A 27,703-nucleotide genomic window follows, 5' to 3' on the forward strand; every position below is an offset into this window, starting at 1 on the left:
TCCACAGCAACTGAAACTCCAGGATGGTGGAAGTGCGACAGCGGAAAGCAGCTGGAGCCACATCAGACGGCTGATGATGAGTCAGCTGATGCACCTCGTCATGTTGCTGTTCAGGAGTCACGCTGTTATAAATAACTTTTACAGAAATAGAAGGAAGCAGTAATACAGAAGATACAGGCTGACTTCCGCCTGCAAGGGGAATAAATCAGCTTCAATCTGCGAAGAGTTTTAAATAAAGACGTTTCTGGTTTCTCGTAAACGGGTCACAGAGCGATCAGCTGCCAGTCACTCACATGGCCATTACTTGCAGAACAATAAGCAGATACTGAGATGGTCTTCAGGTTTCTAATACGCCTCCCCAAGTCAAATTCAAGCACTTTCAAGGGTGATAATTTTTTAATTATCTATTATAAAACAGGTTCTCGGCATAAAACCTTAAAAACATGATTTTCATTATTGGAAAGAACACAGTAAAACCCGTGAGTTCTGATTGGTTCTGTTTGTCCTAACCTCTCTGCAGGCTGGCTAAGAAGTCGTGGTTTGGGAACTTCATCAACCTGGAGAAAGAGGAGCAGATCTTCATAGTGATCCGAGACAAACCTCTGAGCTCCATAAAGGCCGACATCGTTCACGCCTTCCTCTCTGTAAGTGGAAGACCTCAAAACCCAAACAGCTAGAAAACGACTTATTAGAGAAGAAACCGGAATAAATAAAAAGTTATCTGGTTAAAAAGGGCTGCAGGAACCTCAGGAACACCGCCAGTTAATCACTTCCTCTGCAGGTACTGGAACTGTATCCCATCAGCTGGTTCCGTCTTTGGAATTTGATTTTTTTTCATAAAATATTTTAATTAAAGAATGAAATATATATACAAACTAGTCACAGCACAGTTTTTCAAAGCCAGATTCTGCATTCAACTGTTTAAAGGCCCACTGTGTAAAATGTATAGACACCTAGTGGCAAAATTGCAAACTGCAAGGAATATTTAATGAGCCTATCTCAGCTGGAGCATCTGGTACATTGATGTAATTCAACTTATAAAGCAGCCATTTTATTGCAAGAGTTATAATAAAAGAAGAAGGTCTCTGGGACACATTGATATGAGGAATATAATTTAGCCAGAGTTGTCAGGTTCCTCTCTGAGGGAAATTTTGTCAGATGGGAAAAAATGATTGAATAAAGTGATCTCCCTCCTCTGTGGACTCATGGTGGATTCAACCCGAACATCTTGGACCCACACATCTACTCAGCCTTTCTGGAAAGATGTAGCTGCTAATCACTCATTAAATCTGGGTTTCTCTCCATTCCTGTTCTTCAGGTTCATTCCCAGGTTAAAACCCAGCCACCCTGTATGTGCAGTGGTGTGAAAAAGTATTTACCCCTTTTACACGTTTCTTCTGTTTTTGCTTCTGTCTCGTTGAAATGCTTCAGGTCATGAAGAAAGTTTCAACATCAGAGATATCCTGAGTAAATAAAATGGTTTCATTTATTAAGTGACAAGAGGTATCCAAAGCAACCTGGCCCCCACTTTTACTCACCGCCCCCAGGCCTGAGTACTATTTTTAGAATGACAGCATGAAGTAGGCTCTCAGGAAGCAACACATCAGAACTTTCCTGTAAAAGAGATAGTTTATCTGAGTAGAATTAATCAGGTTAAATAAAGGCTAAATAAAAAATAAAATCATGCCCTGATCTGAAGAAATTCAAGAACGGACGAGAAACAAAGTCCCTGACCTCCATCAGCCTGGAAATGGTTCCAGAAGCTTTGTTTTTATTTATTTTGTGGCGCAGTATATTTCACAGTATAGAGACAGTAAATGGGCAGAGAGAAAACGGGGGAAGACATGCAGCCAAGGTCACAGGGTCGGGACTTAAACCCTGGACAGCTGTGAGTCCCGTTATATCTGGTGTAAAACTAACATCATTCAGAAACAGGTCATCATACCTGCAGTTATAGATGGTGGTGGTAGTGTGATGGTTTGGACCTCCTTTGCCGCTTCAGGACCTGGATGACTTGCTGTCATTGATGAAACCATGAATTATGTTCACTAGCAGAAATTCTTGAAGGAGAAATGGCAAAGACTGGACTTAAATTTGATGGAGGGGCTCCTAGATGACCCTAAGCAGGCCGTTCATGCTGGAAAACTTCCGCGGTGCTGGAAAGCAGAAATGGTCAACTTGGTTTAGGAGATGATTATTTTTCCCAGGGGGCCAGGTAGGTGTAGATAGACATTTTCCCCTTAATAAATGAAAACAGTCATTTAAAAACTGCTTTTAAAATGTATTCTGGTTTTGTTTGTCTGATATTAAAATGAGTTTCAAGTGAAACAATTAATTTTGTCAAGAACAAAACAATATTTCTGTTGATTGCTCCTCTTGAAGTTGGAAGCAAATGTTTCAGTCAGCAGGAGCAGGAGTTGAACCTAATGTGATGTTCAGACTGAGCCCGTTAGAGGAGCACACTGTAGTCTGTCCATGTCAGACGCCGATGCTGCGTAACGTCACATCCGCCTGCTTCTGCTCCAGTCTCCTCGCTGCCGTTGTAACCGATGCTGAGATTCTGTGTACCCCCGTCTGTCCAGATTCCCAGCCTGAGCCACAGCGTCATCTCTCAGACCAGTTTCCGAGCAGAGTACAAGTCCACGGCCGGCCCGACGGTTTTCCAGAAGCCAGTGAAGTTCCAGGTGGACATCACGTACACGGAGAGCACCGGCGCCACCAAAGAGAACGGCATCTACTCGGTCACCTTCACCCTTCTCTCAGGTGAACACAAAACACACTGCCTGTTCATCAGACATCAGAGGATGTTGGTAAAATTACAGGTCTGTAAAATATTCTCTATTTCCTCTGAGGTTTTATATAATTTTACATTGAGAAGATACAGAAAGAAGGTTGAGTCTCTGTCTGCTGGATCATTTCTGTGTTGATTTGGCCAAATGTTCTGGATCAGTTCTTTGAACCCTCCTTGAACCGCCACCTTAACGTGGTGGAGGGGTTTGAGTGCTCGAATGATCCTAGAGGCTATGTTGTCTGGGGCTTAAATGACCCTGGTAGGGTCTCCCATGGCAAACAGGCTCTAGGTGACGGGTCAGACAAAGAGCGGTTCACGATGCCTTCATGAGGACTGCTCAATCAAGGCACGTGACGTCGCCCTGTACAGCGGTGACGGGGTCCCACCCTGGAGCCAGGTCTGGGGTCGGGAGAGAGCCTTGTGGCCAAGTTGCTCCTCGCGGGACCCGGCCAGGCAAAGCTGCAAGGAGAGATGCGAGGCCATCCCCCAGTGGGCCCACCACTTGCAGGGGGAAAGAGGATTGGGCGGCCCAATCCCCGGATGCTTAGGCTGGCTCTAGGGTTGTGGAATGTCACCTCGCTGGGGGGGAAGGAGCCTGAGCTTGTGCGGGAGGTCGAGAGATATCGACTAGAAATAGTCGGGCTCGCCTCCACGCACAGAAGGGGCTATGGAACCCATCTCCTTGAGAGGGGCTGGACTCTCTTCTACTCTGTACTGGCCCACGGGGAGAGGCAGCAGGCTGGGGTGGGTTTGCTTGTCGCCCCCCAGCTCAGCCGTCTCGTGTTGGGGTTTACCCCAGTGGATGAGAGGGTCGCATCCCTGCGCCTTCAGGTTAGGGATAGGTCTCCGACTGTCATTTCGGCCTATGGGCCGAGTGGTAGTGCGAAGTACCCGGCCTTCTTGGCGTCCCTGTCGGGGGTGCTGGATGGTGCCCCTCCCGGGGACTCCATTATTCTGCTGGGGGACTTCAACGCCCACATGGGAAATGACAGTAACACCTGGAGAGGCGTGATTAGGAGGAATGGCCTCTCTGATCTGAATCCAAGCGGTGTTTTGTTATTGGACTTCTGTGCTAGTCATGGATTGTCCATAATGAACACCATCTTCAAACATAAGGGTGTCCATCAGTGCACTTGGCACCAGGACACCCTAGGCAGGACGTCAATGATCAACTTTGTTGTCGTATCATCAGACCTTTGGCTGCATGTTATGGACACTCGGGTGAAGAGAGGGGCTGAGCTGTCCCCAGATCACCACCTGATGGTAAGTTGGATCTGCTGGAGGAGGAGAAAGCCGGACAGACTTGGCAGGCCCAAGCACATAGTGAGGGTCTGCTGGGAACGTCTGACAGAGCCCTCGGCCAGGGATGTATTCAACTTGACCAGATCCCTGGGGGATGTTGGAGACGGAGTCCGAATGGACCATGTTCGCCGCATCTATTGTCGATGCTGCTGCCCGTAGCTGCGGCCGTCAGGTCTGCAGTGCCTGTAGTGGCGGCAATCGCCGAACCCGGTGGTGGACACCGGCAGTAAGGGACGCTGTCAAGCTGAAGAAGGAGTCCTATCGGCTGTGGTTGGCTTGTGGGACTCCTGAGGCGGCTGATGGGTACTGTGGGGCCAAGCGTGCCGCAGGCTGAGCTGTAGCAGAGGCAAAAACTCAGGCCTGAGAGGAGTTTGCTGAGGCCATGGAGAAGGACTACCGGTTGGCCTCGAAGTGATTCTGGCAAACCGTCCGGCGCCTCAGGCGGGGGAAGCAGTGCTTTGCCAACACTGTTTACCGTGGGGGTGGGAGGCTGCTGACCTCGACTGAGGTCATTATCGGGCGGTGGAAGGAATACTTCGAGGATCTCCTCAATCCTGCCATCACGCATTTCCTGATGGAAACAGAGGCTGGGGACTCGGGCTTAGACTCTTTCATCACCCAGGCTGAAGTCACCAAGGTGGTTAAAAAGCATAGTGGCAGGGCTTCGGGGGTAGATGAGATCTGCCCTGAGTACCTCAGGTTTTTGGATGTTGTGGGACAGTGCCTCTGGACTGGCAGACTGGGGTGGTGGTCCCCCTTCATAAGAAGGGTGACCGAAGGTTGTGTTCCAACTACAGGGGATCACACTCCTCAGCCTCCCTGGTAAGGCCTACGCCAGGGTATTGGAGAGGAGAGTCCGGCCGATAGTCGAACCTCGGCTTCAGGAGGAGCAGTGTGGTTTTTGTCCCGGCCGTGGAACACTGGACCAGCTCTATACCCTCTACAGGGTACTTGAGGGTTCATGGGAGTTTGCCCAACTGGTCTACATGTGTTTTGTGGACCTGGAGAAAGTGTTCGACTGTGTCCCTCGTGATGCCCTGTGGGGGCTGCTCCAGGAGTATGGAATCGGGGGCCCTTTATTAGGGGCCATCTGGTCTCTGTACAAGCGGAGCAGGAGTTTGGTCCGCATTGCCGGCACTAAGTCGGACCTGTTCCTGGTGCATGTTGGACTCCGGCAGGGCTGCCCTTTGTCGCCGGTCCTGTTCATAACTTTTATGGACAGGATTTCTAGATGCAGCCAAGGGCCGGAGGGGGTCTGGTTTGGGGACCAGTGGATTTTGTCTCTTCTTTTTGGAGATGACGTGGTCCTGCTGGCCCCCTCTAGCCAAGACCTACAGCATGCGCTGTGGCGGTTCGCAGTCGAGTGTGAAGCAGCTGGGATGAAGATCAGCTCCTCCAAGTCAGAGGTCATGGTTCTTGACCAGAAAAGGGTGGCTTGTCCTCTTCAGGTTGGAGGGGAGTTCCTGCCTTAAGTGGAGGAGTTTAAGTATCTCGGGGTCTTGTTCACGAGATCGACAGACGGATTGGTGCGGCTGCTGCAGTAATGGGGGCACTGTGCCGGTCCGTTGTGGTGAAGAGAGAGCTGAGCCGAAAAGCGAAGCTCTCGATTTACCGGTCGGTCTACATTCCCACCCTCACCTATGGACATGAACTTTGGGTCATGACCGAAAGAACGAGATCCCGGATACAAGCGGCTGAAATGAGCTTCCTCCGTAGGGTGGCCGGACACTCCCTTAGAGATAGGGTGAGGAGCTCAGCCATCCGGGAGGGGCTCGGAGTAAAGCCGCTGCTCCTCCACATCGAGAGGAGCCAGTTGAGGTGGCTCGGGCATCTATACTGGATGCCTCCTGGACGCCTTCCTCGGGAGGTGTTCCAGGCACGTCCCACCGGGAGGTGGCCCAGGGGACGGCCCAGGACACGCTGGCCTGGGAATGCCTTAGGTTCCCCCCGGAGGAGCTGGAGGAGGTGTCTGGGGAGAGGGACGTCTGGGCGTCTCCGCTGCTGCTGCTGCGACCCGGTCCCGGATAAAGTGGAAGACGATGAGTACGAAGATACAGGAAGAAGGTTGAGTCTCTGTCTGCTGGATCATTTCTGTGTCGATTTGGTCAAATGTTCTGGATCAGTATCTTGTAGAAAGAACTCAGTTACTGACCCATTCTTAGTTTTCTGGAAGAAACCCTTAGAGTTTTATGTAAAGTATTCAACAGAGGACAATTCACTCAAACAAGGTTCTCCAGGTCTTCGGAAGAGATACAGGCCCTTAGCATCATCTCGTACTTAATAGCGAAGTGCTTCTCTACATATAGAACCACCTTTTGCTGCAGTTACAGACGCAAGTCTGTTTGGGTCTGTCTCCATCTGCTTCACACATCTAAGAACCACATTTTAGCCACTTCCTGTGTGTAATACAGCTCAGGTTTAACCAGAGTGGATGGAAAACATCTCTGAACATCAATTTTCAAGTCTTGCAACAGATTCTCAGTTGGATTTAGGTTTAGACTTTGACCAGGCCGATCCATGGTATCTCTGGCTGTATGTTTAGGGTGGTCTTCCTGCTGGAAGGTGAACCTCCACCCCAGCCTCAAGTCTTCTGAAGCCTCTAACAGGTTTTCTTCCAGGACTGTTGTGGATTTAGCTCCATTCATCTCCCCATCAACTCTGACCAGCTTCACTGTTTTTGCTAGGGGAAAAGTATCTCCACAGCATGATGCCACCACCACCATGCTTGGTAATTTTATGTTTGGGGTGACAGTTTTCCTCCACACTTAGCAGTTTTCATCTGATCAGAGCACCTTTGCTGACAAACTGCGATCCCTCTCTTCTATGAGGTCAGATTTGTAGATTGGACAACTGATAGTTCTCGTCTGGACAGATTCTTCCACCCAAGTTGTGGATCTTTGCAGCTACTCCAGAGTTACCATGGACCTCCTGGTTGTTTTCCTGATTAATTCTCTCCTTATCAGTTTCAGTGGACGTCCATGTCTTGGTCGGTCTGCAGGTGATCCATCCTTTCTCCATGTCCAGATGAGGCCACAAACAGAACAACTGAGTTTACACTATAAGTTGTTACACAGTGGTGGTATCTATTGACCAATAGGATGACTTGTGAAGGCATCTGGTTGAACTGGGATTTATTTAGGAACAGTGGAGTATGATTGCTGAAAACATCACATTTTTCAGATTTCTGTCTGTAGAAAAGATTATGAAACCCACGTATCATTTCTTCTAGTTAAATGTTTGTGTTATAAGAAGATTTATACTTTGGTTTGTAATGAGGGTGTTTTTTTCTCAGGTCCAAGTCGGCGTTTCAAGCGTGTGGTGGAGACCATCCAGGACCAGCTTCTCAGTTCCAACGACCAGCCAGGCATCCAGCCACAGATATCCGGTAAGTCCCACTTCCTCCTAACCCCCCGGACCCCTCCTCGACATCCCAGTGCAGCCACAAGCACAGCACACCTCGGCTCGGATCAGCTCGGCACACAGCTTTTAGCACACAGCATCTCCACGTGCATGCCCCCCGCCACATGCCACGGCGTGCACGCCAACATGTACAGCACAGCAGTGTTAGCGAGCATCCGTGGAGATGTTTATGGGCACTCAGCAGCTGTAATTCACCCTCCACAGACAGCCCAGGTCTCACTCAGCGCTGGGCTCAGCAGAAATCTTTACGCTGGCGGTCAGGCTAATGGATGTCTGCAGACCTAGACATGTGTAGATGAGTGGTTTATCTGTGCATTCAGCTTCTCTGGCAAACAGAGGGAGGTGTAAGAAAGCTTTCTGGATTTTAGAGCAGACACACCAGAATATTCTCTCAATTCAGGTTCTGCTTAGAAAGACGGATTGAAGGAAAGAAAGAGTAACTGTGTTCTCAAGGTGTCTTCCTGTAATTTTCTGAATGTCCTCACTGTGGTTATTTACTTGATAACAGTCCCCTCTTGTGGTAAAGGACAGTAACTACAAGCTTACTGCACACAAGTGTCACCATCACCGCCACAGATGGGAACTATTATCAGGACTGTTTGCACATCCTTCCTCCACTGTGTAGATGTGTTAATAACCCACATCGCCGTCTCATCCTCTGGCTTGCCTTTCCATACCATCCTGCTTCCCATCATCCTTCACTCTACAGCCTCTTGGATGGACTGAATCACCAGCATGCCGAATGAAAAGTCAAAGCCACACACGCAGCTGGCCGACCTGGCCTCTGTGCTGGCTTTAACCCAGTCTGTGCTTCCGTTTTGTCAGATCTGTGTGTGTTTCCGGTTTTGGATGAGCTGCCATCTCGATACATTAAGTCTCAATAACAAAGAAGCTGCATGTCCAGAAAGTGGCTAATGCATAAGAACTCTGTCAACATGTGACCCTGATGACCTTCTCTCTGTCTGTCTGTCAGGTTTAATAGTTAAAAATCAGCAGAGATTCCTTACTCTGAATGTTCGGCTTATTGCTCAGAATCTCCTCCTAAAGTTCTCGCCAACTCTATGTTTGCACGTTCATTTCTAAACTTCTGTTTTAAAGTCACTTCAAGATTCAAGAGGTTTGGAGCAACCATCTTCATGTGCTGAGATCAAAACATTCAGAAGTACAGAGAATCCCAGAAGTTCTTACACCCTGTTAAAAAAATGAAACCATGCTAAAAATCACTTCAGAACTTTTTCCACCTTCAATGTGACATTTATCCTGTTTGGATTTAGCAGAACAACAAACCTGAAACCTCCTGATTTAAGTTCAGGATTCAGGGTCCCATGTCTGGACGTTGTTAAACGTGGTTAAAGTTCTTCAGATCTGTCAGACTGTGAGAACATCTATTATTCACAACCCAGATTTTCTGTCAGATTTAGTTCTGGACTCTGGCTCGGTTCCTCTGATTTCTTGTGTACAAGTAATGCAATCCATGGTGTGAAAACTATAGACGAGCCACCAGATATTGTTATTAAGGTTAGGCTTGTTTCAAAGTACAGTTGGCAAGGTAGGCGACTAAAGCAATATGTCTGTAAAGCATCAGACTGCAGGCTAGCGAACCGGGCTAATAGCCAGTCTAATTAAAATGCTGCATTAAGGAGCTGAACAACCAGAAGCGATGATCGTCTGCTCAATAAGCTTGTTTCCAATCGTCCCTTAATTCAGCGAGTTTTTCATTTGCTTTAGTCTTCCATCATTGTGTTCATCTGTTATAAAATATAAAAACTCTCTTGCAGAGACCTAGCTGACACCAACTTCAAGTTTCTCTCACTGCTTGTGACTGAAGTAGGATTTCATTCTAAACATCTTTAGCTGAAGAACCTGATGAATAAATCATTGCCATGAGTTTATAAAACAGCTTAATGTCCTGCTTTACAAAGCCAAAATAACAATTATAACCATAATATGATTTTAACTGAAGCTTTAGATGTTTTAAATAAAATCAATTAGATCATGATATACAGTTTTGTAGCCTCTCTGCAAACAGATGAATAGAAATGAGTAAATGTCCAGAAAGTCCTACCAGTACAGGTGCATTTTATTTAAGGTTAAATCAGATGAACTGCAGCTGATGGTAGGGGCGAACTCAGAAACACTGAAGATGGGGGGAAGAAATGTGAAATTATGTATTATGGTTCAATTTTTAAACGTCTTTAGACATTTCTAGATGAACTGTACCAACATCTTGAGCAGAAAAAATTATTCAGTAGAAAATCCCCTCAGCTGAACGTTACAGATCAGCCTGTAAAACTGTTAAAGGGCCTAAATTAGAGATGGGTCATTGTCAGACTGTTCACTTTTACTGTTGGTCCCAATAGAGAATTAATAAACATGAAATTATTGGAAAATATGGTTAAATGCAACCAGCGAGACAAGCTTGTGTTCACCTGATAATCTGAGTCACTAACTTCAGCTCACATTTGAAAGGTGAAACAAAGTCATCACAAAGTGAAACGGATGTGGGAAAGCTTACTAAAACGTTCCAGTGGTTGTTGTGGATGCAGGGTTGTAGAATGAGATGGTATGCCAGCACGAAGTAGGCGGGTACATCATTGGACAATAGCCACAAACTCAGCAGAAAACGTCAGTTTTGTAGCTGATAAACTGCTGCAGGGGTAGCCGAAATCAGCATCAAAGCCCCCAAACGCCCAAGAAGCTAGAACTGACCATTTTTAATAATACAGTTCCACCCAGACTTTACCGTCCTCCACTGCAGCTTTGCTTCAGATCTCCAGTTAAAGTCTGGTAGAGAACAGAAGACAGAACAAAACTAAACAGTTTTACTTCTAAACCAGAGAAACCCTGGTCCAGTGGACATTTTCACAGGGTGGAGTTCTTGTTTGGTCTGAAAACACATGTAGATTTTCCTCAACAGGCCTTAAATTTGAAGGTTCTCCTATTATTTTTTTATTTTTGGCCTTGATTTGTTGTAATTCAGTATAAAGAATCTGGGGTTAAAACTACAGAACCTCAGAATCATTAAACAAATTCTGCCCCTGAAACGTTTTGTAGTTTGTTTAGGGAATTAAAATGTTCTTGTGAAGTTTTCTAATGTTATTTATTACTAATTGATTATGTTAACTGGCACAAGTTAGTTTTTGTAAGCAGATCTTTAAGAATTTGAACTCACTGAAACGTGAACCCCGGACTTGGGCTCGTCAGTGACCTTTTTATGATGATATCCATATTCTCTACATCCGGTGAAGCTTTATTCTGACTCTGTTGTCATTAAACCTTTATCATTTACTACTGGCCTATAATTAGCATCTGTGGTGTGGCTGTAAAGATATCGGCCAATCAAGGAAATGAGCCAAACATTCCCGTCTCTGGAGGGGTGTGTGGTGCTGACCCGGGTGTTTCTGACACTGTCCTCTGCTCTCAGATGGCTCGCAGCGCTCAGCGCTTTGCCCAGTAAATCCTGCAAACATGGTAAGACCCAAACTGTCTGGGAGGTCCAGTAAAACTGGACAACTCACAGCAAACGTTCTGGAGGCTTGTTACCAACACCGCTAGTCTGAACTAACACGTGTGTTTGAGAGCGTGACAAAGATTAATCTTAACAGGTCATTTTAATCAATTATGTTTTTACTCCAGAGACCGTTTCAGAGCAAGCTTTGCTGTATTAGTGAGGCAAGAAAAAGTTTTAAACTATATCTTAAATAAAAATTTCTTGAAACAAATTGAACTAAAAATAAATATGAACTAAAGTTTTTTAATCAACTTCTTAAAAAAAAATGCCTCAATAGTTTTTATTTAATTTCAAAAACTGTTGCTGCAAACAGAAAATAGTTTAAATAAAAGAAACAAATTTGGCTTTTATTCACGTATTTATCTATCAGACAGTTTAAGTTATTTTCAAACTAAATCTGACAGCAAATAATTTAGTTAAAGCAGTAAAAAGCTAAAAGAATAATTAAAATGAGCTTTTATTTATTCTGAACACACAATTTCACCCAATGACACTTAAAATCTCAGATATGGAGGGGGGTCCCGTCCATTCGCTTCCCATCTAAAAAGTCCCCGCCTGGATTTAACAGCGAAGAGCCTCTATTGGACAATCACTGCAGGATGATCCTGTTTCAGCAGGTAACACGTTATTTAACCCAAACCGATTTCTCATTTCTTAAACAACCATGGTGGAAGAGAGATGTTCATCCGTTCCAGCCGTGGGCATCAAGCAAACATCTGAGATCCCTGAAGCTCTAAAACTGAGTGAGGAGCTGTCCAACATGTCATTAAAAGCTGGAAGGATGGAGGGGAGCCGTCGTTGGCGATCACTTTAACGTTTGGTGAAATCACGCCGTGGAAGAACTCGCTGAACTCTGTTCAGTAGTCATAGTCCCTGTCCCAATACCCTTCCACCCTTGTGTCCCTGAATTGCGCATTCCCGTTGATGGGTTCGAGTCCGTAGTGTGACCCAGTTCTCCAGAGTGGTCCTTAGCCCCACCCTCTTTGTGCCCCACATCCGCCCTTCGGCGAAGCCCGCATCGATGCGGGCTTCGCCGAAGTATATTACCCACAATTCACTGCTGCAGATGACGTTCTGAGCAAAAACCAATCACAACCGTCAACGTAACCAGCCATCAAATCAGAATAATAAGAACTACGTTAACTTTAGACAGCAAGCCGACAAATATGTTTTTTCTACTGGTTTTCCAGACTCAACATTGTAAGAAACCAGTGGGTTCAGAGTGAGTCTGGGCAGTCAGTAGATCATAACACTGAAGTTACCTTTCAAACAAACACTGACGCGGTGAGAGTCTGGTGTATAAACCTCCGTCGCTTCCTGCACTTTCTTCTCCTCAAAACAATTACTTGTTGCAGTTTTAAATAGTTTTTTAGCAGCAAGACTGAAAACAGCGCTGGTTCCCGCCCTTTTTGATGTTGCAGTTACGGTGAAGAGGTGCAAGTCGATGACGTAACCTCTACTGTCCCAATTCTCCAATTTTACACGCTTGTAACCTGCGCACTTCAACCCCTACATGCACTTGTACAAAGTAAACACTTCATAGAGGGGCGTAGGGTGTATTGTGGGTATTGGGACAGGGCCATAGTCACCATCCAAAGGGAACTATTGGGACTAAAGAGCTGAGTAGCCTCGAGAAAACCATTGATCAGTGATCCTAATCAGAAAAAAAGGCTTTGGTTTGTTTGGGGCTAGAAAGGTTGGACTCTGGAAGAAGATTCTGACAGGTCCAGACTGATCTTTTTCCAGAGATGGAGGCCTCGGGGTATGAAGCGAGGAGCATGAAGTGATGGACCCATAATGCCTAGTGCCTACAGAACTATCCAGGTTGCTGCAGCAACATTATGGGTCCAAAGAATAAGATCAGCTGAAGATCCTGACTGACCAGGTTAGTCCATCAGTGACCTTCTTCTCAGATGGCACAGCCAGGATTCATCGGGCTCAGATTGTGACAGAGAGGTTCAAGGAGCACAAGACCTCATCTTCACACATGGATCAGACCAGACCTTAATCCAGCTGAGAAGCTTTAGGATGTGCTGGAGAAGAGAATTTGCTCAATGGTCCAACCCTCCCATCGTCAGGGAAGAATTAATGCAAATCTGGACGACAATAAATGTTGAAACATTTCAGGATTTTATCCAAATTATCCCACAGCAAATGCGTGTGGAAATCAAAGCTAAAGCCATTCCGACGAAAATATTAGGGACTTATTTATTTTCAAACGTTGACATTATAAAGGTAGAGACGTTATGTTAAATAAAATCTGAATGAGCTGCCATTCATTAATGTTTACACTCCATTTTAGTTTAAAAGATTAAAAAGAAGAGTTTTAGTTACCGCCGCTCACTAATCCATAAAAAAACTGAATCTCACAAATGGACAGAACTGAGTTTCTATGCAAGTTTATTTGAAATGTCTCGACTAATTTCTCCCAGGTTAATGAATTATGCTTTAAGTGGATATTTGATCTCCCTATGTTTTTTTTTTTCTGTAGAAGCACAGTAGAAATGATTTGATAAGATGAATGTGGTTCCCTGTGTGTGGCTCCCAACTAAACCCATGGCGTTACTGTGGGTTGATCACACTCAACAAAACATATAATTTAAGAAAGACATTAAATACCGAGCACTAATGTAAAAATGTTTGTTGGGGAGGAATAATGGTAAGTTACCACGGCGACAGCACATTAATCCTAACCAAACAGCATCAGATCTCACTAAAGTGTTTTAATGTTTGTTGTGTTTCTTGTTGCATGTTTTATTGACAGTTAAAAAACAATATTTTTTCGTGAGTTCTGTGATGGATGTTGACGATGATGTTGGGTACAAACGAGCTTTGGAAGACGCTGGTAAGAACAGTCATGTCAGGGATGCACCCATAGGAAAATGTGGGCCGATATCAATATCCGATATTGCTGTCCTAGACGATATTTATCAATATTATATATGTTTGCCTGCCCTTCCCACACAGTGAAAAACGACTACACAGCTGACATTGCTTCTCTACTTCAGTTAAACACCCACCATCCTGTGCTGCATCACTGTCACATATATCGGCACAAACATCGACCAGTACCGATGTTTGTGCCGATGCAGTGTGCATCCTGGGTCATGATTATAAGAAAGTACATCGGTTTATGTATCTGAACAAAAAAAAATGTCTGGTCTTTACCAGATGGTGAAATGATCACTCAAATATTAAAATACTCAGATTCCTGCCAATATTTCCTAAAGAATGATGAAACCATAACTGAAAAGCCAGTTCCACCCCATCATGGGGACCTCGAGGACTGGAGTTTGACGCCTGTGACGCAGAACCACCTTCATCAGCAATAACTCATTTGTTTCTGCAAAGCTCTCTTAAGGTCCCACCACACAGCATTTTAAACTTATTGAGGTTAGGGCTTTGACTGGGCCATTGCAACACCTTAACTAATCTTTCTTAGCTATTCTAATGAATATTAGCGGCGGTCTTTGGGATCATGATTCTGCTGATGACCCAGTTTGGACCAAACGTCAGCTGTCAAGACAGATGGACTCACATCCTAAGGCTGCAAAACAAGCCCAGACCATCACCCCTGCACTACCATGCTTGGCAGTTAGTATAAGGTGCTAAAATACTGGATTGAGTTTCTTTAGATTTTGGACAGATGGGACCAGAGGTGACTTTGTTGGATGATAGATCGAAATCGTTTGGAAATGGCCTTAAAGCCTTTCTCAGGATGATGGGCATCAACCATTGCTGCTCTAGGGTCATTGCTGATGTCTAGCTTGACATTGTGTGGACATAGACCTGTATGTTCCAGAGCAGCAAACGATCAAAACTTCAGCTTTTAAAAGAGGTGGAAACATTGCTGATGATCCGTTCATTAAATGCATTTATTTAGCAGCTTTTTCGTTTTGGCTTCATCTTTATGCAGTAAAAATATTGAATCATTTCTGTTTTTCTAAGAGAAGAAGGTCCGTTATTAGAAGCACAGACTAATTTAGCCTTTTGATTAAAATGTAATTCATTTTAGTCACATTTGTAGACATTTCAGTCATAGTGAAAATCTTAACTACATTTTCTGTAAACTTAGTTGACATAAAATATAATTTATACATAGTGGAAATATTTATCCCAGAATTAAACAATAAATAACTAGTCCTGCTTTTTCACACATCTAAACTTCATCTCCTAGTTTTTACTTGCCGAAAATCTCAGTCATTTTCATTGTAGTTATTGTGACTAACTGGTGTATTGGAGAAGGGGTGCATCCAGAAACTTCAGGATCTCCAGGACTGGAGTTTGACCCCCCCGCTGTAGGATTACTTTCATCTATTTTAGTCAAAATTAAAACATGAATAATCACAGCCCCTGGCAGAATTTCTGGTTCTGATTCATATTTGAGATGTCTTCCAATGCTTCTTTTGGGCCCTTCATCACGCAGGAGAAACTGAGACCGAAGCCAAGCCCAACTACATCTTGCCTAAAACTGAAGATCTCCTAATTAAGATTCATCAATAAAGATCTCAAATAATATCCTCAGACAGAAACAGGTACGAGCCCAGAAGAAAAAGTTCAATATGGACATCATTTTGTCCACATGCAAATCAGTGATGATGGTGTAAGGGATCCGATTTTACCACAGGTCAGTAATGGCCTCACAGGTGTTAACAGGCAGTTACCGAAGCCTCCAACAGTCAGAACAGTGAGTGAGGTCATCAGACACAGTTAGCAGCTCGAGGTTTCTGGTAAATATTTAATCAGCCAATAACGATCTAAAATTAGCAGCATTCAAACAGAAAAAAAAAAGATTTAAATGAGAAGAACGTTCGTGTTCTACGTTCAACTGTCCTGTTGTCTCCTGAAACGCAGCAGAACGACGGAGCCCCGCCAGAGTCTGGGTCCTTGGTGCAGCAGCCTGAACGAACAGTTTCCTTTAACACCGTTTCTAGCATCGCTGTGCTTCCTCTGACTTCAACTCGCTGAGGCAGTAACAACTTCCACACTGAATAATGTTGCAGTTGGCACAGCCTGGTCACACCAAGGTATGGTGCATCAAGTGACTAGAAAAAGATCAGAACTTTGCGTTTCTGGCTGGTAAACCTGAAGCTTGGACAAGTCCGGTTGCATGAGACCTGTTTTATGCTATGAGTTGTGTAAATGTCTGGTTCCTGCATCAGGCCACTGAAAGGTGGATACAACACATGCCAGGCCGTTGCACAATATGACCACCTGGTCCTCATGAAAACCATAAAGTGCTCGTAATGCTACCTGATTAGTGTCTGGTGACCTTCACTCCCTGTTTGAATAGGCTGTAGGATGCTTCAGCAACCGCCTGATGTACCACGGCACCAGTTACGCCCTCTGGTATCTGTTCTTCCTGACCAGCTCATTAATCAGATTATTTCCATATATAACAGGTCAGATTAGAGCGTTCCTTCTGGGTGTTTCACTCTTTGCTCAACCTAGACAACCCTGATGAAAACTGAACTGTTTTCGGGACCTTTTCTGGCTGAGTCTCCTTTTCTCCTGCTCCACTCCTCATCGCATCACCTCCTCTTCTTCTCCTCATGTTGACCCCATTGCTCATCTGTTGTTTGTTCTCTCTCTCTGTTTGTTTTTTTCTTTTCTTTCCGTCTGTGTAGGCAGCCCGTTGAGTAACTTCTTTGACGTAATTAAACAGCTTTTTTCAGACGAGAAGAACATCCAAACGTCGCACTCCCCAGGCGCCCCTACCTCGACTAGCTCCCCCACCAAGCATGCCCCTGGCAGCAGGCCCACCCTGGCCCCACCCAATGACTCTAAATGCCCCCCAGGCAAAGACAAAACAAAGATGGCCGCCAGCAACAGGACACAGGAACACCCTTAAGGAGCCGTAGCTGTGCATGACTAGATGAAAAGCAGTAATCAGGTCATTAAGAAGCAGAGAGCGGCTAACTTTACCCTTTAGCTCTGAGTGAAAGTTAAAATCTACTTTTTGCCTATAAATTTTGTACTGTATAATGGGAATGGCTCCGTTTAAAAGTCGATCAGTATTTTAAAAGCTAGTAGCAAATGTAGCTTTGCTGTCCCTCCCTCCTTGTGTCCCTCTCTGTGTCCTCCTCACATGTGTGATGGCTTGACTTGTCTCTGCCACCAGGGATCATCCATAATAGCTATTAACCTCGACGGCTCCTCAGCTGCAGCTCACGGCCCGCCACCACCAAACCGAGCCCAACGCTGAGGAAAAGGCGGAGGACGCCTGTTTGAGTTCACTTCGCCCCACATTACCAAACAGAAACCATCTCAGAAAAGTTGAAAAAAGGAAGAAGAAAAAAAAAAGGCCTTAAGACAGTGATGTTTGTCATACCCCCCATCAGTTTTCCCACATGTACATAAAAAATTACAAAACGGACGTCTTTATGGGATAATCTGACTTGATTCGGTGGAGTCGGGCGGAGGCAGACTGAGGGACGAACACGGGCTGGATGGTAGTTCTTTTAATCGTTGAGTTTCTTTGTGAAAGACTAAACTTCTGAGGACTTTCAGGAAACCCATTCTGGCAATTCGACGGCATCCCCGGAAGTAAAACGTGGGGCAGTTTGGTGGCGAAATAAAAATGAATGATCTCTTCTGTTGTACAGACCAGTTAGTGATCTGTGTTTTCATTACGTTTTAAGTCGATCTGTATTTATGTTCAGTCGTGGTCACACCAGAAGGGAAATCAAAGTTTTCTGTGAAATTAGTGCAAAGCTGCAATTTTTAAAACAAAGACAGGAGGAAGTGATTGTGGTTCTTTAGCTGAACGATTAACTGTCTGATGAAATGCTCTCACTGTGTGTTGGCGCTAACGTAGCTGTTGGTACTGTTAGCGTAGCTGACGTCGCTCCATCACCTGCTGAGAAGGAGAACTAAATAAGATTTACGACTGATGGTACCTTCATGAACTCGGCCTGAAATGCATCGTTTTGCAAAATCTTTCTTCTGTGGCAATAACACACAAGGATTTTGCCGATTCTAAAAGAGGAATTTAAGCAAAATCAGATATAGACTTTGTTAACCTGCAGTCTAGAATTCAATGGTTAATTTCAGAGAAACATTAACTGTAATAAAAAGCTTTGATGAATGCATTCTTGGATTTTGACCATCGTCTGGTCTAACATCGTTAAAGGTAGAATACCCGGCGTTCTGATTCGACAGATTATTTTTCCCAGCGTAGTGCTGAATGCTAGACTATTATTGGCTATTAAGATACACATGATGCAACAAAGCATGAATTAAATGTCCTTTTATGCAGCTACAGCTGGTGCCCTCTGCTGATGGTTTAGTAGAATGCAACTCTAAGACAAACTTTATACCATTTTATTCTTATTAGTAGCATTTAATTAATTTTGGTGTTTCAGAGCAGACTGGTGTGACCACACTGTTAGTAAAATGTTCTTGTTATGTTATTTTGCACTTTTGACAGCACTTCAGTTACATTTAGTTATTTAGGTTTTTTTGTATTATCTGCAGGTTTCAGACAATACTGAACTGCTGCAAATATTTTTCTAATTGATTACATTTTTCATGCGCTATTTATCAGTTATTTATATCAAAGATGTAGAGAATGTTCCTGAAATCAATTATTTAAAGATATTTTTGTTATTTTTAATTTATTTTTTTTTGGCCAATATTTTTCCCTGTTTTTTTTTTTTTTTTTTTTGAAGAGAGAAACTTTGTAATATATGTTTGAAACTGATTTGTTGTAATTTAAGAATGTAGTCTTAGCCTCTTTGGGAGGACCACGTCACCTCCTCCTTCCTCCCTTTCTGTGCGTATGAAGACTCAGAGCTCACCAAACAAGTTTCCTGACGAGCTTATTTAAAGACATTTAAAGAGATTTCTGTTCTTAGCTTTGACCTTGTACGGTTGTTTGCATGTTCAGCATTCGTCTTTTCTTTGCATGTCGCTGTTGAAATGTTCACCTGTTCCCCTTTTCTGTCTGGGCTTTTATGCATTTTTTATTGGAGTTTTGCATTAATTTTCCCTTCAGATTTTGTATTTTTTATATTATTTACTTTGCCAGTCTCTTCTTTCCCTTTATATTTGATTACTGTGCACACAGTACATTTGCAAAGCATCCTCTTCATTCATCCTTCTCGGAGAAGGACCTCGCCAGCGTTGGAGGCGCTCACTCGGGCCAGCTGGGTGGGTCATCAGAGAAAACTTAAAGCAATACCTTCCATCGTTCGCTTTTTCTACTGTGGGAATCCAGAGCACACTGAACGGACTCGGAGCGGTACCACTGAGCAGGATAACCACTGGCAATGTATTCCCTTGTGATGTTACTGTGAACAAATTCAGTGCTAAAGGAATAAATCTGTTGACTTTCACAGGTTTGATACTTCATGTTATTACAGTACTTTATTCCTGACCATTTAGAAACATTACGATTTAAATATTAAGGATTTTTCTTCTGGTAAATATATTCAACCATTTATGCCAGTTTAATTAACATATATTTAGTTAATGAAGATTGCTCAAGAACTCTGTGTTGATCACTTTTACTGCATAATTTATAATATGGGAAAGTTATAAAAAAGTGCAAACAAACACCCATCCACTTGTCATGGGCTGTAATGTCATTAAATTATTTAAAGGTCAGAATTAAAGTTTATGATCATTTTAGTGCTGTGAAAAACTGCCTAATTTCAGGTTTTCCTGTTTTGGGTTTTTATTTCAAACTGTTTCAGATAAAATACATTATAACAATATTGGGTAAAAAATAACCTGAATACATACAAAAAACATGGTTTTCAACATAGGATTTCAATTATTAATGAAAAAAATCCAAACTAACCTGAATCTACTTGGAGAGGTAATTATCCCCTAAACCCAATAACTAGTTGGACGAGATCCTGGTCGGTTTGGAACTTTTTTCCCTTAATGAAATAATTAATAAATGCTGTTTGCATTTACTCGGATTATTTTTATCCAACATTAAAATGAGTTTGATCTAAAATATTTAAAAGGGCTCTAAAATCTGCAGCTGTCCACATGGACCGAGAGGGAGAAAGCAGACGAAGACTGTGCTGTTTGGCCACAATAACTAGTCAAGGTGAGGGTTGCAAACATAAGAACTCTGCCACAACTATCAAGCATGGTGGTGGCAGCATTATGCATTGCACACAGTTCTATAATTAAGGAGGAGTACCTCCAAATTCTTCCAGCAAATCAACAGGCAGACGGTAGAAAGTTGGACAGAGCTAGATAATGTTTCCAATCAATCACCTTAACAGGTTTTGAACTGGGTGAGATCAAACTTCTCAACCTCTCAGCAGGAAACCAACAAACTTGAAAAAAAAAAAAACTAATTCTGCCAAGAAGAGCCGAGGAGAACAAAACCAGAAGTTTGTCGACAAAAGCATGTGTTTGAGCTGCAGCTTGTTAAAGGGCGGTGTATGTATATATTTGACCCTGAGTGAAATAAAATGAATTCAAACTTGTGCACCCAGTCTCATGAAATCATTGCAGCTGCATGTTTTATAGTCATTAACCTCGGGAAAAGGACTAGCTTGAGTGAAAAAGACCAAATTTCAGGAGTTTGAGGTTCTTCTCGGTTCTTCTTTGAAGACTAGAAGCTACTTCAGCCTGGAGGCCAGAGGCGCATGTGAGATGTATGAAATCAGGTGTTTGTGCAGAAGGTACCAACCAGCAGAGATGAATTTCTATCCTCGACACACAGCGTGGAGGTTGTGAAGTCTGTGGATCAGCATCGATTCCAGGTTATTAAGAACTGGCAGGCTGTAGTCCGGGTCCTGTTCCGACCCAGATGTTTTCGCCAGATCAGGCGAGAACAATCCCGTACTGATGCTGCCTAGCAGTAGGCGATGGAAGTCCTCTCTGTCCAGGAGCTGGTCCATATTTTGCAGGAAAAATCCTTCACAGAACCTGCAGAGCTCAGCGGCTCCATGATGCTGCAGAGAACAGAAACAGACGGGACAACTTGAGCTGCATTCGGTGGGACGGTTCAGATCCACAACATTTACACACCAGAGAATGAATTACACACATTTCACTCACAGGTGCAAAAAGAAAACGGGCCCATTTGGTTGGTTTGTTTGGAAATCTGATGAAGCTCCGCATCTCTGAGGCTGGAGTATGTGAACAGAAGACCAAAGCTTCATCCAGATTTCATCCTGCACAAACTCTTCATACCTTGGCGGTCTGGTAGATGCTCACGGCGTTCTCTGGAGTCAGACTCTGTGACAGCATCATCTCACAGCATCTCTGCAGACCACAGAGGTGGAAGAAAAAGGCCACCGGCAGCAGCTACAAACCAAAACACAAAACATTTGAAATTAGTCATTAAATTCTTCAGCTATAAAAGATGTTTCAGCTCTTATTGATGTTAGTTTCTATGTAACATTTGTTATTTCTGCTTTAGGTTTCAGGTTAACTCAGTGACTCCGAATAAAGATGACATGACATGACATAGAGTCCCATTTCTGCTCTTCAAAATGGGAAAGACCGGAGAGAATGTCATTCACGTAAGGCAGGTGTGTGGTGATCTTCAGAAATCAGGAAAGACCTACAAGAAAACAGCTTCTGGACTAAACTTGTCCATATCTGAGGTCTGGAACTGTGACAAGCAAAAATGGATGAAGACCCAAGTTCATTTTAACCGCACACAGTGAGGAGGATGGTAGGGAAGGTCAAAACATCTCCAAAGGTCACTGTTAAGGAGCTGCAGAAAGGAGTGGCATCTCGGGGTCACCAAGTCTCCGTCTACATGCCAGGACGAGACATTTCTGCCCACTATTACAAACATAAATAAATAAAATTAACGTATATGAATATATAGTCTTCTGCTATCCAACACTGGCTGCTCATCCTTTGACCCCCAGAGTTAGGCACCAGCCAACCCTGTAAGGACAAGTGGTTGTGGATGATGGAGGGATGAATGCTATCCATCAAAAGAACACATATCTAAAGAAGGACAGTTGGCTGCTTATGGCATGTTGGAGTCACAGCTCTGGGGTGACTGAGGTTATCCAGGACCACTCTGAGGTGGGACATGGTCTTTTTTTCTTCCTACTCCTACCCTGAGTCCAGGCTCAGTCTTACCATAGAACCAGTTCTCCAGGTAAGCCTCAGTGTTTCTTCCTGGAACTAAAATGTGGATTTGATCAACCTGACCTTTGCTCAGATTTGACTAAGGGTTAGCTTTTTCAGGAAACAACAGTCCAGGCGGGTCTCCTGTGAAACAATGAATATTTATTTATTCTAGAATTGCGACACTCAAGGTGGCAGCAGGTTGGAGTGGCTCTGTTACTTTTTATTCTGATTATTTCTTTTTAACATCACAAATTCCTCTTGCAGTGGATGAAATTGATATTTTTTGATGATTGTCCTCTCTGATGTCGGATGCTGTGCAGCTGGAAGGATTTTTGCTTTTTTTTACTTTTGGACATTTGTTAAGTTGCGTCACCATGGCAACGTTTGTGTTATTTTATTTCGTTTTTTGCAGCCGGGAACAGCTGATTAATTTCTCAAATAATATGTTAACTACAACTCCAAATCCCTGGTGAGTTAAAAAGGAGGCGGTACTTGTGAACAACAGATGCTGTCATCCAGGACATGTTACTGTGAAGTGTTGTCTCTGCAGTCCAGATATTGAACTGTTAGCAGTAATTTTTCATCCATATTATTTAGGCAACGGTTTACGTTCCACCTTCCGCTGTTGCCGACACTCTGTGTGATGCCATCAGCTCAGTTGTTGCTAAGCTTACAGACCCAACACTGAGGAGTATACAGGTGCAACTTAAGAAGCTGAGTACAGGAAGGTGGTGGACCACTTTGTGTCATGGTGTGGAAACAATCATCTCATTTTGAATGTGACTAAAACAAAGGAGATGATTGTAGATTTTAAGAGAAACAGGAATAAGTCAAAAACTATTTCTATCATGGTAGAAGAAGTGGAGGTGGTGGAGGAGTATAAATACCTCGGTGTTCACCTGGACAACAAACTAGAGTGGAGATGCAACTGTGAAGCATCTACAAGAAGGGACAGAGCAGACTGTACTTCTTGAGGAAGCTTAGGTCCTTTGGTGTTTGCAGCAAGATGCTGCTATCTTCTATAAGTCTGTTGTGGAGAGTGATCTTCTCCATCATCTGCTGGGGAAGCAGCATCACAGCCAGAGACTTAAAAAAGCTCAACAAGCTGATAAAAAAGGCTGGTTCTGTTCTGGAGACTCCTCTGGAACCTCTGGAGATCATTGTGGAAAGAAGGATTCTTCATAAAATGAAGAACATTATGGAGAACCCTGATCATCCTCTTCATGAGACTGTCCTACAACAACAGAGTGTCTTCAGTCAGAGGCTTCTTCAGATCTGCTGTAAGACGGAGCGCTACAGGAGACCCTTCCTGCCCACAGCCATCAGCATCTACAACGGCTCTTTGAAGAAACCTTCATAATATGAGCTACAACATTTAATTTCCCTTTGGGATTAATAAAGTATTTTTGAATTGAATTGGGAAAATCACCTCATGCCCTTTGCTTAGTACGGTAGTGTATCTGTGATGCTGTGGGCCTGTTTCTATTCCAACAGCCCTGAGAAGCTTGTTTAAGTTAATTTAAAATCAGAACAACTATTAGGTTAATTGGTCTCTAAATTGCCCTTAGGTGTATGAATGAGTGTGTGCGTGGTTGTTTGTGTGTTGCCCGGCGATGGACTGGTGACCTGTCCAGGGTGTACCTCGCCTCTCGCCCGTAGGCTGCTGGAGACAGGCAGCAGCTTCCCCGTGACCCACTATGGAATAAGCGGTAGAAAATGACTGACTGACTGACAACTGAAAGAAAACCTAAAATGGGTATTTCAGCAGGATAATGATCCAAAACATTTGGCCACATCAACACAGAAATGGATCTGAAGACACAAAATAAACCTGCCTCCATAATCATCCTGGAGAAAACCTGTCAGATGTGGGCAACCTGTACCTTCATGGCTTCAGACGCCGAGATCTTCAGCCCTTCAGTTCCTCCACAGTACAAAGACCTCATCATCATCTAGATGAACACAGAAACAAACCCAGTTTATCACCATCAAACAAATCTGATCAGAAGACAGGAGTCTGTTTGCCACCTGGAAGGTGCTGTAGGTCATGTGACTGATGTGTATGAAGTTGTCTGGAGAATCAGCGAGCATCTGCCGAAACCTGACGGGACCAAACACAAATCAGCGAGGTCGTTTTTAGCCTGAGAAATGATCCCATATGGTAGAAATCATTCTCTAGACTGGGCAGAGTATATCCATCATCCGCTCTAAGGAATGTAAAGGAACCTTTCAGAAGCAGACATCAGCAGCACTCGATGGGCGAAAAACGGACGTCCCTCCACCATGAACGTCACATCAGACATCTCCTCGTTGTTCAGGAACCGGATATCTGATAGCAGAGACATGGAGCATGTAGATATTCACGTGTTGGTTTGTTTCAGGAGATAAAGGTCTAGCAGCAGTGAGGGGAATACCCAGCTGTGTGGACAGAGCGACATCCATCGCTGGAATGTCAGGAACAGGGGAGCAGCCGTAGCAGTGAGAAACCACCGAGGCCAGACGCTTCGTCAGCATGTAGTCCTGCAGAGGAACAAGCACCAGTAGAAGACTGTTTACTGTCCAAAACAAACATCACTCAGCAGTTAAACGTTTTCTGTCACATTTCATTCCTTAAAGTTACACAAGCATTCATTTTCATTTCTGTCAATGCCCCTTTTAGCACACATGTTCCTGATTGTCCTCTTTATACACTCCAAAGTTATAAAAAACACAATCTAAAAAACTTAAATGTATTAGGAAAAATTAGGTTACTTAATTTAACTGAAAAGGAATCCAAAGCAATGAGAGATCCAATAACAAAAAGGGAAACTGATGATACTATGAAAAATTTAAAGAACAACAAAGTGCCAGGAGTAGATGGATACCCCAGCAAATTTTATAAGTACTTTAAAGATGAGGTTTCACCCCTGTTGCAAAGACTACAGGTCCTTCTCAAAATATTAGCATATCGTGATAAAGTTCATTATTTTCCATAATGTCATGATGAAAATTTAACATTCATATATTTTAGATTCATTGCACACTAACTGAAATATTTCAGGTCTTTTATTGTCTTAATACGGATGATTTTGGCATACAGCTCATGAAAACCCAACATTCCTATCTCACAAAATTAGCATATTTCATCCGACCAATAAAAGAAAAGTGTTTTTAATACAAAAAACGTCAACCTTCAAATAATCATGTACAGTTATGCACTCAATACTTGGTCGGGAATCCTTTGGCAGAAATGACTGCTTCAATGCGGCGTGGCATGGAGGCAATCAGCCTGTGGCACTGCTGAGGTCTTATGGAGGCCCAGGATGCTTCGATAGCGGCCTTTAGCTCATCCAGAGTGTTGGGTCTTGAGTCTCTCAACGTTCTCTTCACAATATCCCACAGATTCTCTATGGGGTTCAGGTCAGGAGAGTTGGCAGGCCAATTGAGCACAGTGATACCATGGTCAGTAAACCATTTACCAGTGGTTTTGGCACTGTGAGCAGGTGCCAGGTCGTGCTGAAAAATGAAATCTTCATCTCCATAAAGCTTTTCAGCAGATGGAAGCATGAAGTGCTCCAAAATCTCCTGATAGCTAGCTGCATTGACCCTGCCCTTGATAAAACACAGTGGACCAACACCAGCAGCTTACACGGCACCCCAGACCATCACTGACTGTGGGTACTTGACACTGGACTTCTGGCATTTTGGCATTTCCTTCTCCCCAGTCTTCCTCCAGACTCTGGCACCTTGATTTCAGAATGACATGCAGAATTTGCTTTCATCCGAAAAAAGTACTTTGGACCACTGAGCAACAGTCCAGTGCTGCTTCTCTGTAGCCCAGGTCAGGCACTTCTGCCGCTGTTTCTGGTTCAAAAGTGGCTTGACCTGGGGAATGCGGCACCTGTAGCCCATTTCCTGCACACGCCTGTGCACGGTGGCTCTGGATGTTTCTACTCCAGACTCAGTCCACTGCTTCTGCAGGTCCCCCAAGGTCTGGAATCGGCCCTTCTCCACAATCTTCCTCAGGGTCCGGTCACCTCTTCTCGTTGTGCAGCGTTTTCTGCCACACTTTTTCCTTCCCACAGACTTCCCACTGAGGTGCCTTGATACAGCACTCTGGGAACAGCCTATTCGTTCAGAAATGTCTTTCTGTGTCTTACCTTCTTGCTTGAGGGTGTCAATAGTGGCCTTCTGGACAGCAGTCAGGTCGGCAGTCTTACCCATGATTGGGGTTTTGAGTGATGAACCAGGCTGGGAGTTTTAAAGGCCTCAGGAATCTTTTGCAGGTGTTTAGAGTTAACTCGTTGATTCAGATGATTAGGTTCATAGCTCGTTTAGAGACCCTTTTAATGATATGCTAATTTTGTGAGATAGGAATTTTGGGTTTTCATGAGCTGTATGCCAAAATCATCCGTATTAAGACAATAAAAGACCTGAAATATTTCAGTTAGTGTGCAATGAATCTAAAATATATGAATGTTAAATTTTCATCATGACATTATAGAAAATAATTAACTTTATCACAATATGCTAATATTTTGAGAAGGACAAGTACTTCGAGCACACACTGAAAAGAATGGGCTTTCCTACAGAAGCAGATTCCTATAGAATCCAGATTCTATTAACTGGATTGCTGTACTATATTCTGGACCCACATCCAAAGTACAGGTAAATGGATACACCGCCAAGAACTTTAGTTTGAAAAGAGGAACTAGACAGGGATTTCTCCTTTTGCCCATTATTTGCCATTAGTATTGAGCCCCTGGCAGAAAGCATATGGCAGACCCTAGAATTCATGGAGTAACAGCAGGAGGAGTAACCTATTAAATCTCACTATATGCTGATGGTATTTTGTATATTTCTGACCCTCTGAGTTCAATCCCTATGCTTTCTACCAGTGTAAGATAATTTGGTGAAATATCAGGCAACAAAGTTAATGAAACAAAGTCAGAGGCTATGATGTTGGTAGGCAAATAGCCAACAGAGCTTGATAAAGAGGTTACTTTCAACTGGTGTTTAGGTGTGATGATTTCATCCCAAATATCACAACTGTTTAACAGATTTGTTTATTTGGCAAAAGAGGGAACCCTGAATGAGACAGAAATTGTTAAGTCCGAAAGATAAAGGTGGTCTTAGTTTGCCGAGTGTGAAATTGTACTACAGAGCAGCACAACTCCAAGGTGTGGTCGAATGGGTTGTTCAGGGTGAGGAGACAAACAAATAACCAGCTATTTAACTCTTAAGTCATTTATGCAGTTAGAAGAAAAATATGGACTGTGTTCCAAGGACTTCTACCAGGACGTGCAATTAAGGGATTACCTTCTGTCACACAAGCAATGGCTTACCGTATTTTCCGCACTATAAGGCGCACTTAAAAACCTTTAATTTTCTCAAAAAATGACAGTGCGCCTTGTAATCCGGAGCGCCTTATATATGGATCAATTGGTTAATTGGTTGATCCATACTGGTTGTACACGGCGCTCTGTCAAAATGTTTCAGTACGACTGGTAAACTACAAAGCCGCACCGCTTGCAGCATTACGGCTACCGTAGTCAGGGGCGTCGCCGAAGTAATAGCGGTAAACTCCTAGTCCAACACCACTTGTGTGTGTATAACGACCCCAAAATGGCACCTTTCAA

At 43.7% G+C, this 27,703-nt stretch overlaps 2 protein-coding genes across 7 annotated transcripts in view; one reads left to right on the plus strand and one right to left on the minus strand.

The window, feature by feature from the left end:
* Positions 1-19,360, plus strand: part of LOC124866497 (serine/threonine-protein kinase BRSK2-like) — a 156,035-nt gene extending 136,675 nt beyond the window's left edge. For 4 of the 5 annotated variants that reach the window (XM_047362295.1, XM_047362296.1, XM_047362298.1 and 1 more), the window contains 4 exons: positions 521-644; positions 2,583-2,763; positions 7,386-7,478; positions 16,652-19,360. In XM_047362295.1, the coding sequence (XP_047218251.1) occupies positions 521-644; positions 2,583-2,763; positions 7,386-7,478; positions 16,652-16,875 (622 nt within the window). In that variant the 3' untranslated portion in view covers positions 16,876-19,360. The remainder of the gene's footprint in view (positions 1-520; positions 645-2,582; positions 2,764-7,385; positions 7,479-16,651) is intronic. The other variant, XM_047362297.1, reaches the window with a different exon arrangement.
* LOC124866496 (ankyrin repeat and BTB/POZ domain-containing protein 2-like) overlaps positions 1-27,703 on the minus strand; it is a 67,581-nt gene that overhangs the window by 4,011 nt on the left and 35,867 nt on the right. Inside the window, exons 12-17 of one of the 2 annotated variants that reach the window (XM_047362293.1) lie at positions 24,500-24,605; positions 24,312-24,414; positions 24,114-24,186; positions 23,969-24,037; positions 21,186-21,299; positions 20,680-20,944 (exon numbers count right to left, since the gene is read on the minus strand). In XM_047362293.1, the coding sequence (XP_047218249.1) occupies positions 20,696-20,944; positions 21,186-21,299; positions 23,969-24,037; positions 24,114-24,186; positions 24,312-24,414; positions 24,500-24,605 (714 nt within the window). In that variant the 3' untranslated portion in view covers positions 20,680-20,695. Of the gene's footprint in view, positions 1-20,679; positions 20,945-21,185; positions 21,300-23,920; positions 24,038-24,113; positions 24,187-24,311; positions 24,415-24,499; positions 24,606-27,703 lie in introns of those variants that run through there. The other variant, XM_047362294.1, reaches the window with a different exon arrangement.

Source organism: Girardinichthys multiradiatus, chromosome 4 (genome assembly GCF_021462225.1).
Source record: "Girardinichthys multiradiatus isolate DD_20200921_A chromosome 4, DD_fGirMul_XY1, whole genome shotgun sequence".
NCBI classification, from domain to species: domain Eukaryota; kingdom Metazoa; phylum Chordata; class Actinopteri; order Cyprinodontiformes; family Goodeidae; genus Girardinichthys; species Girardinichthys multiradiatus.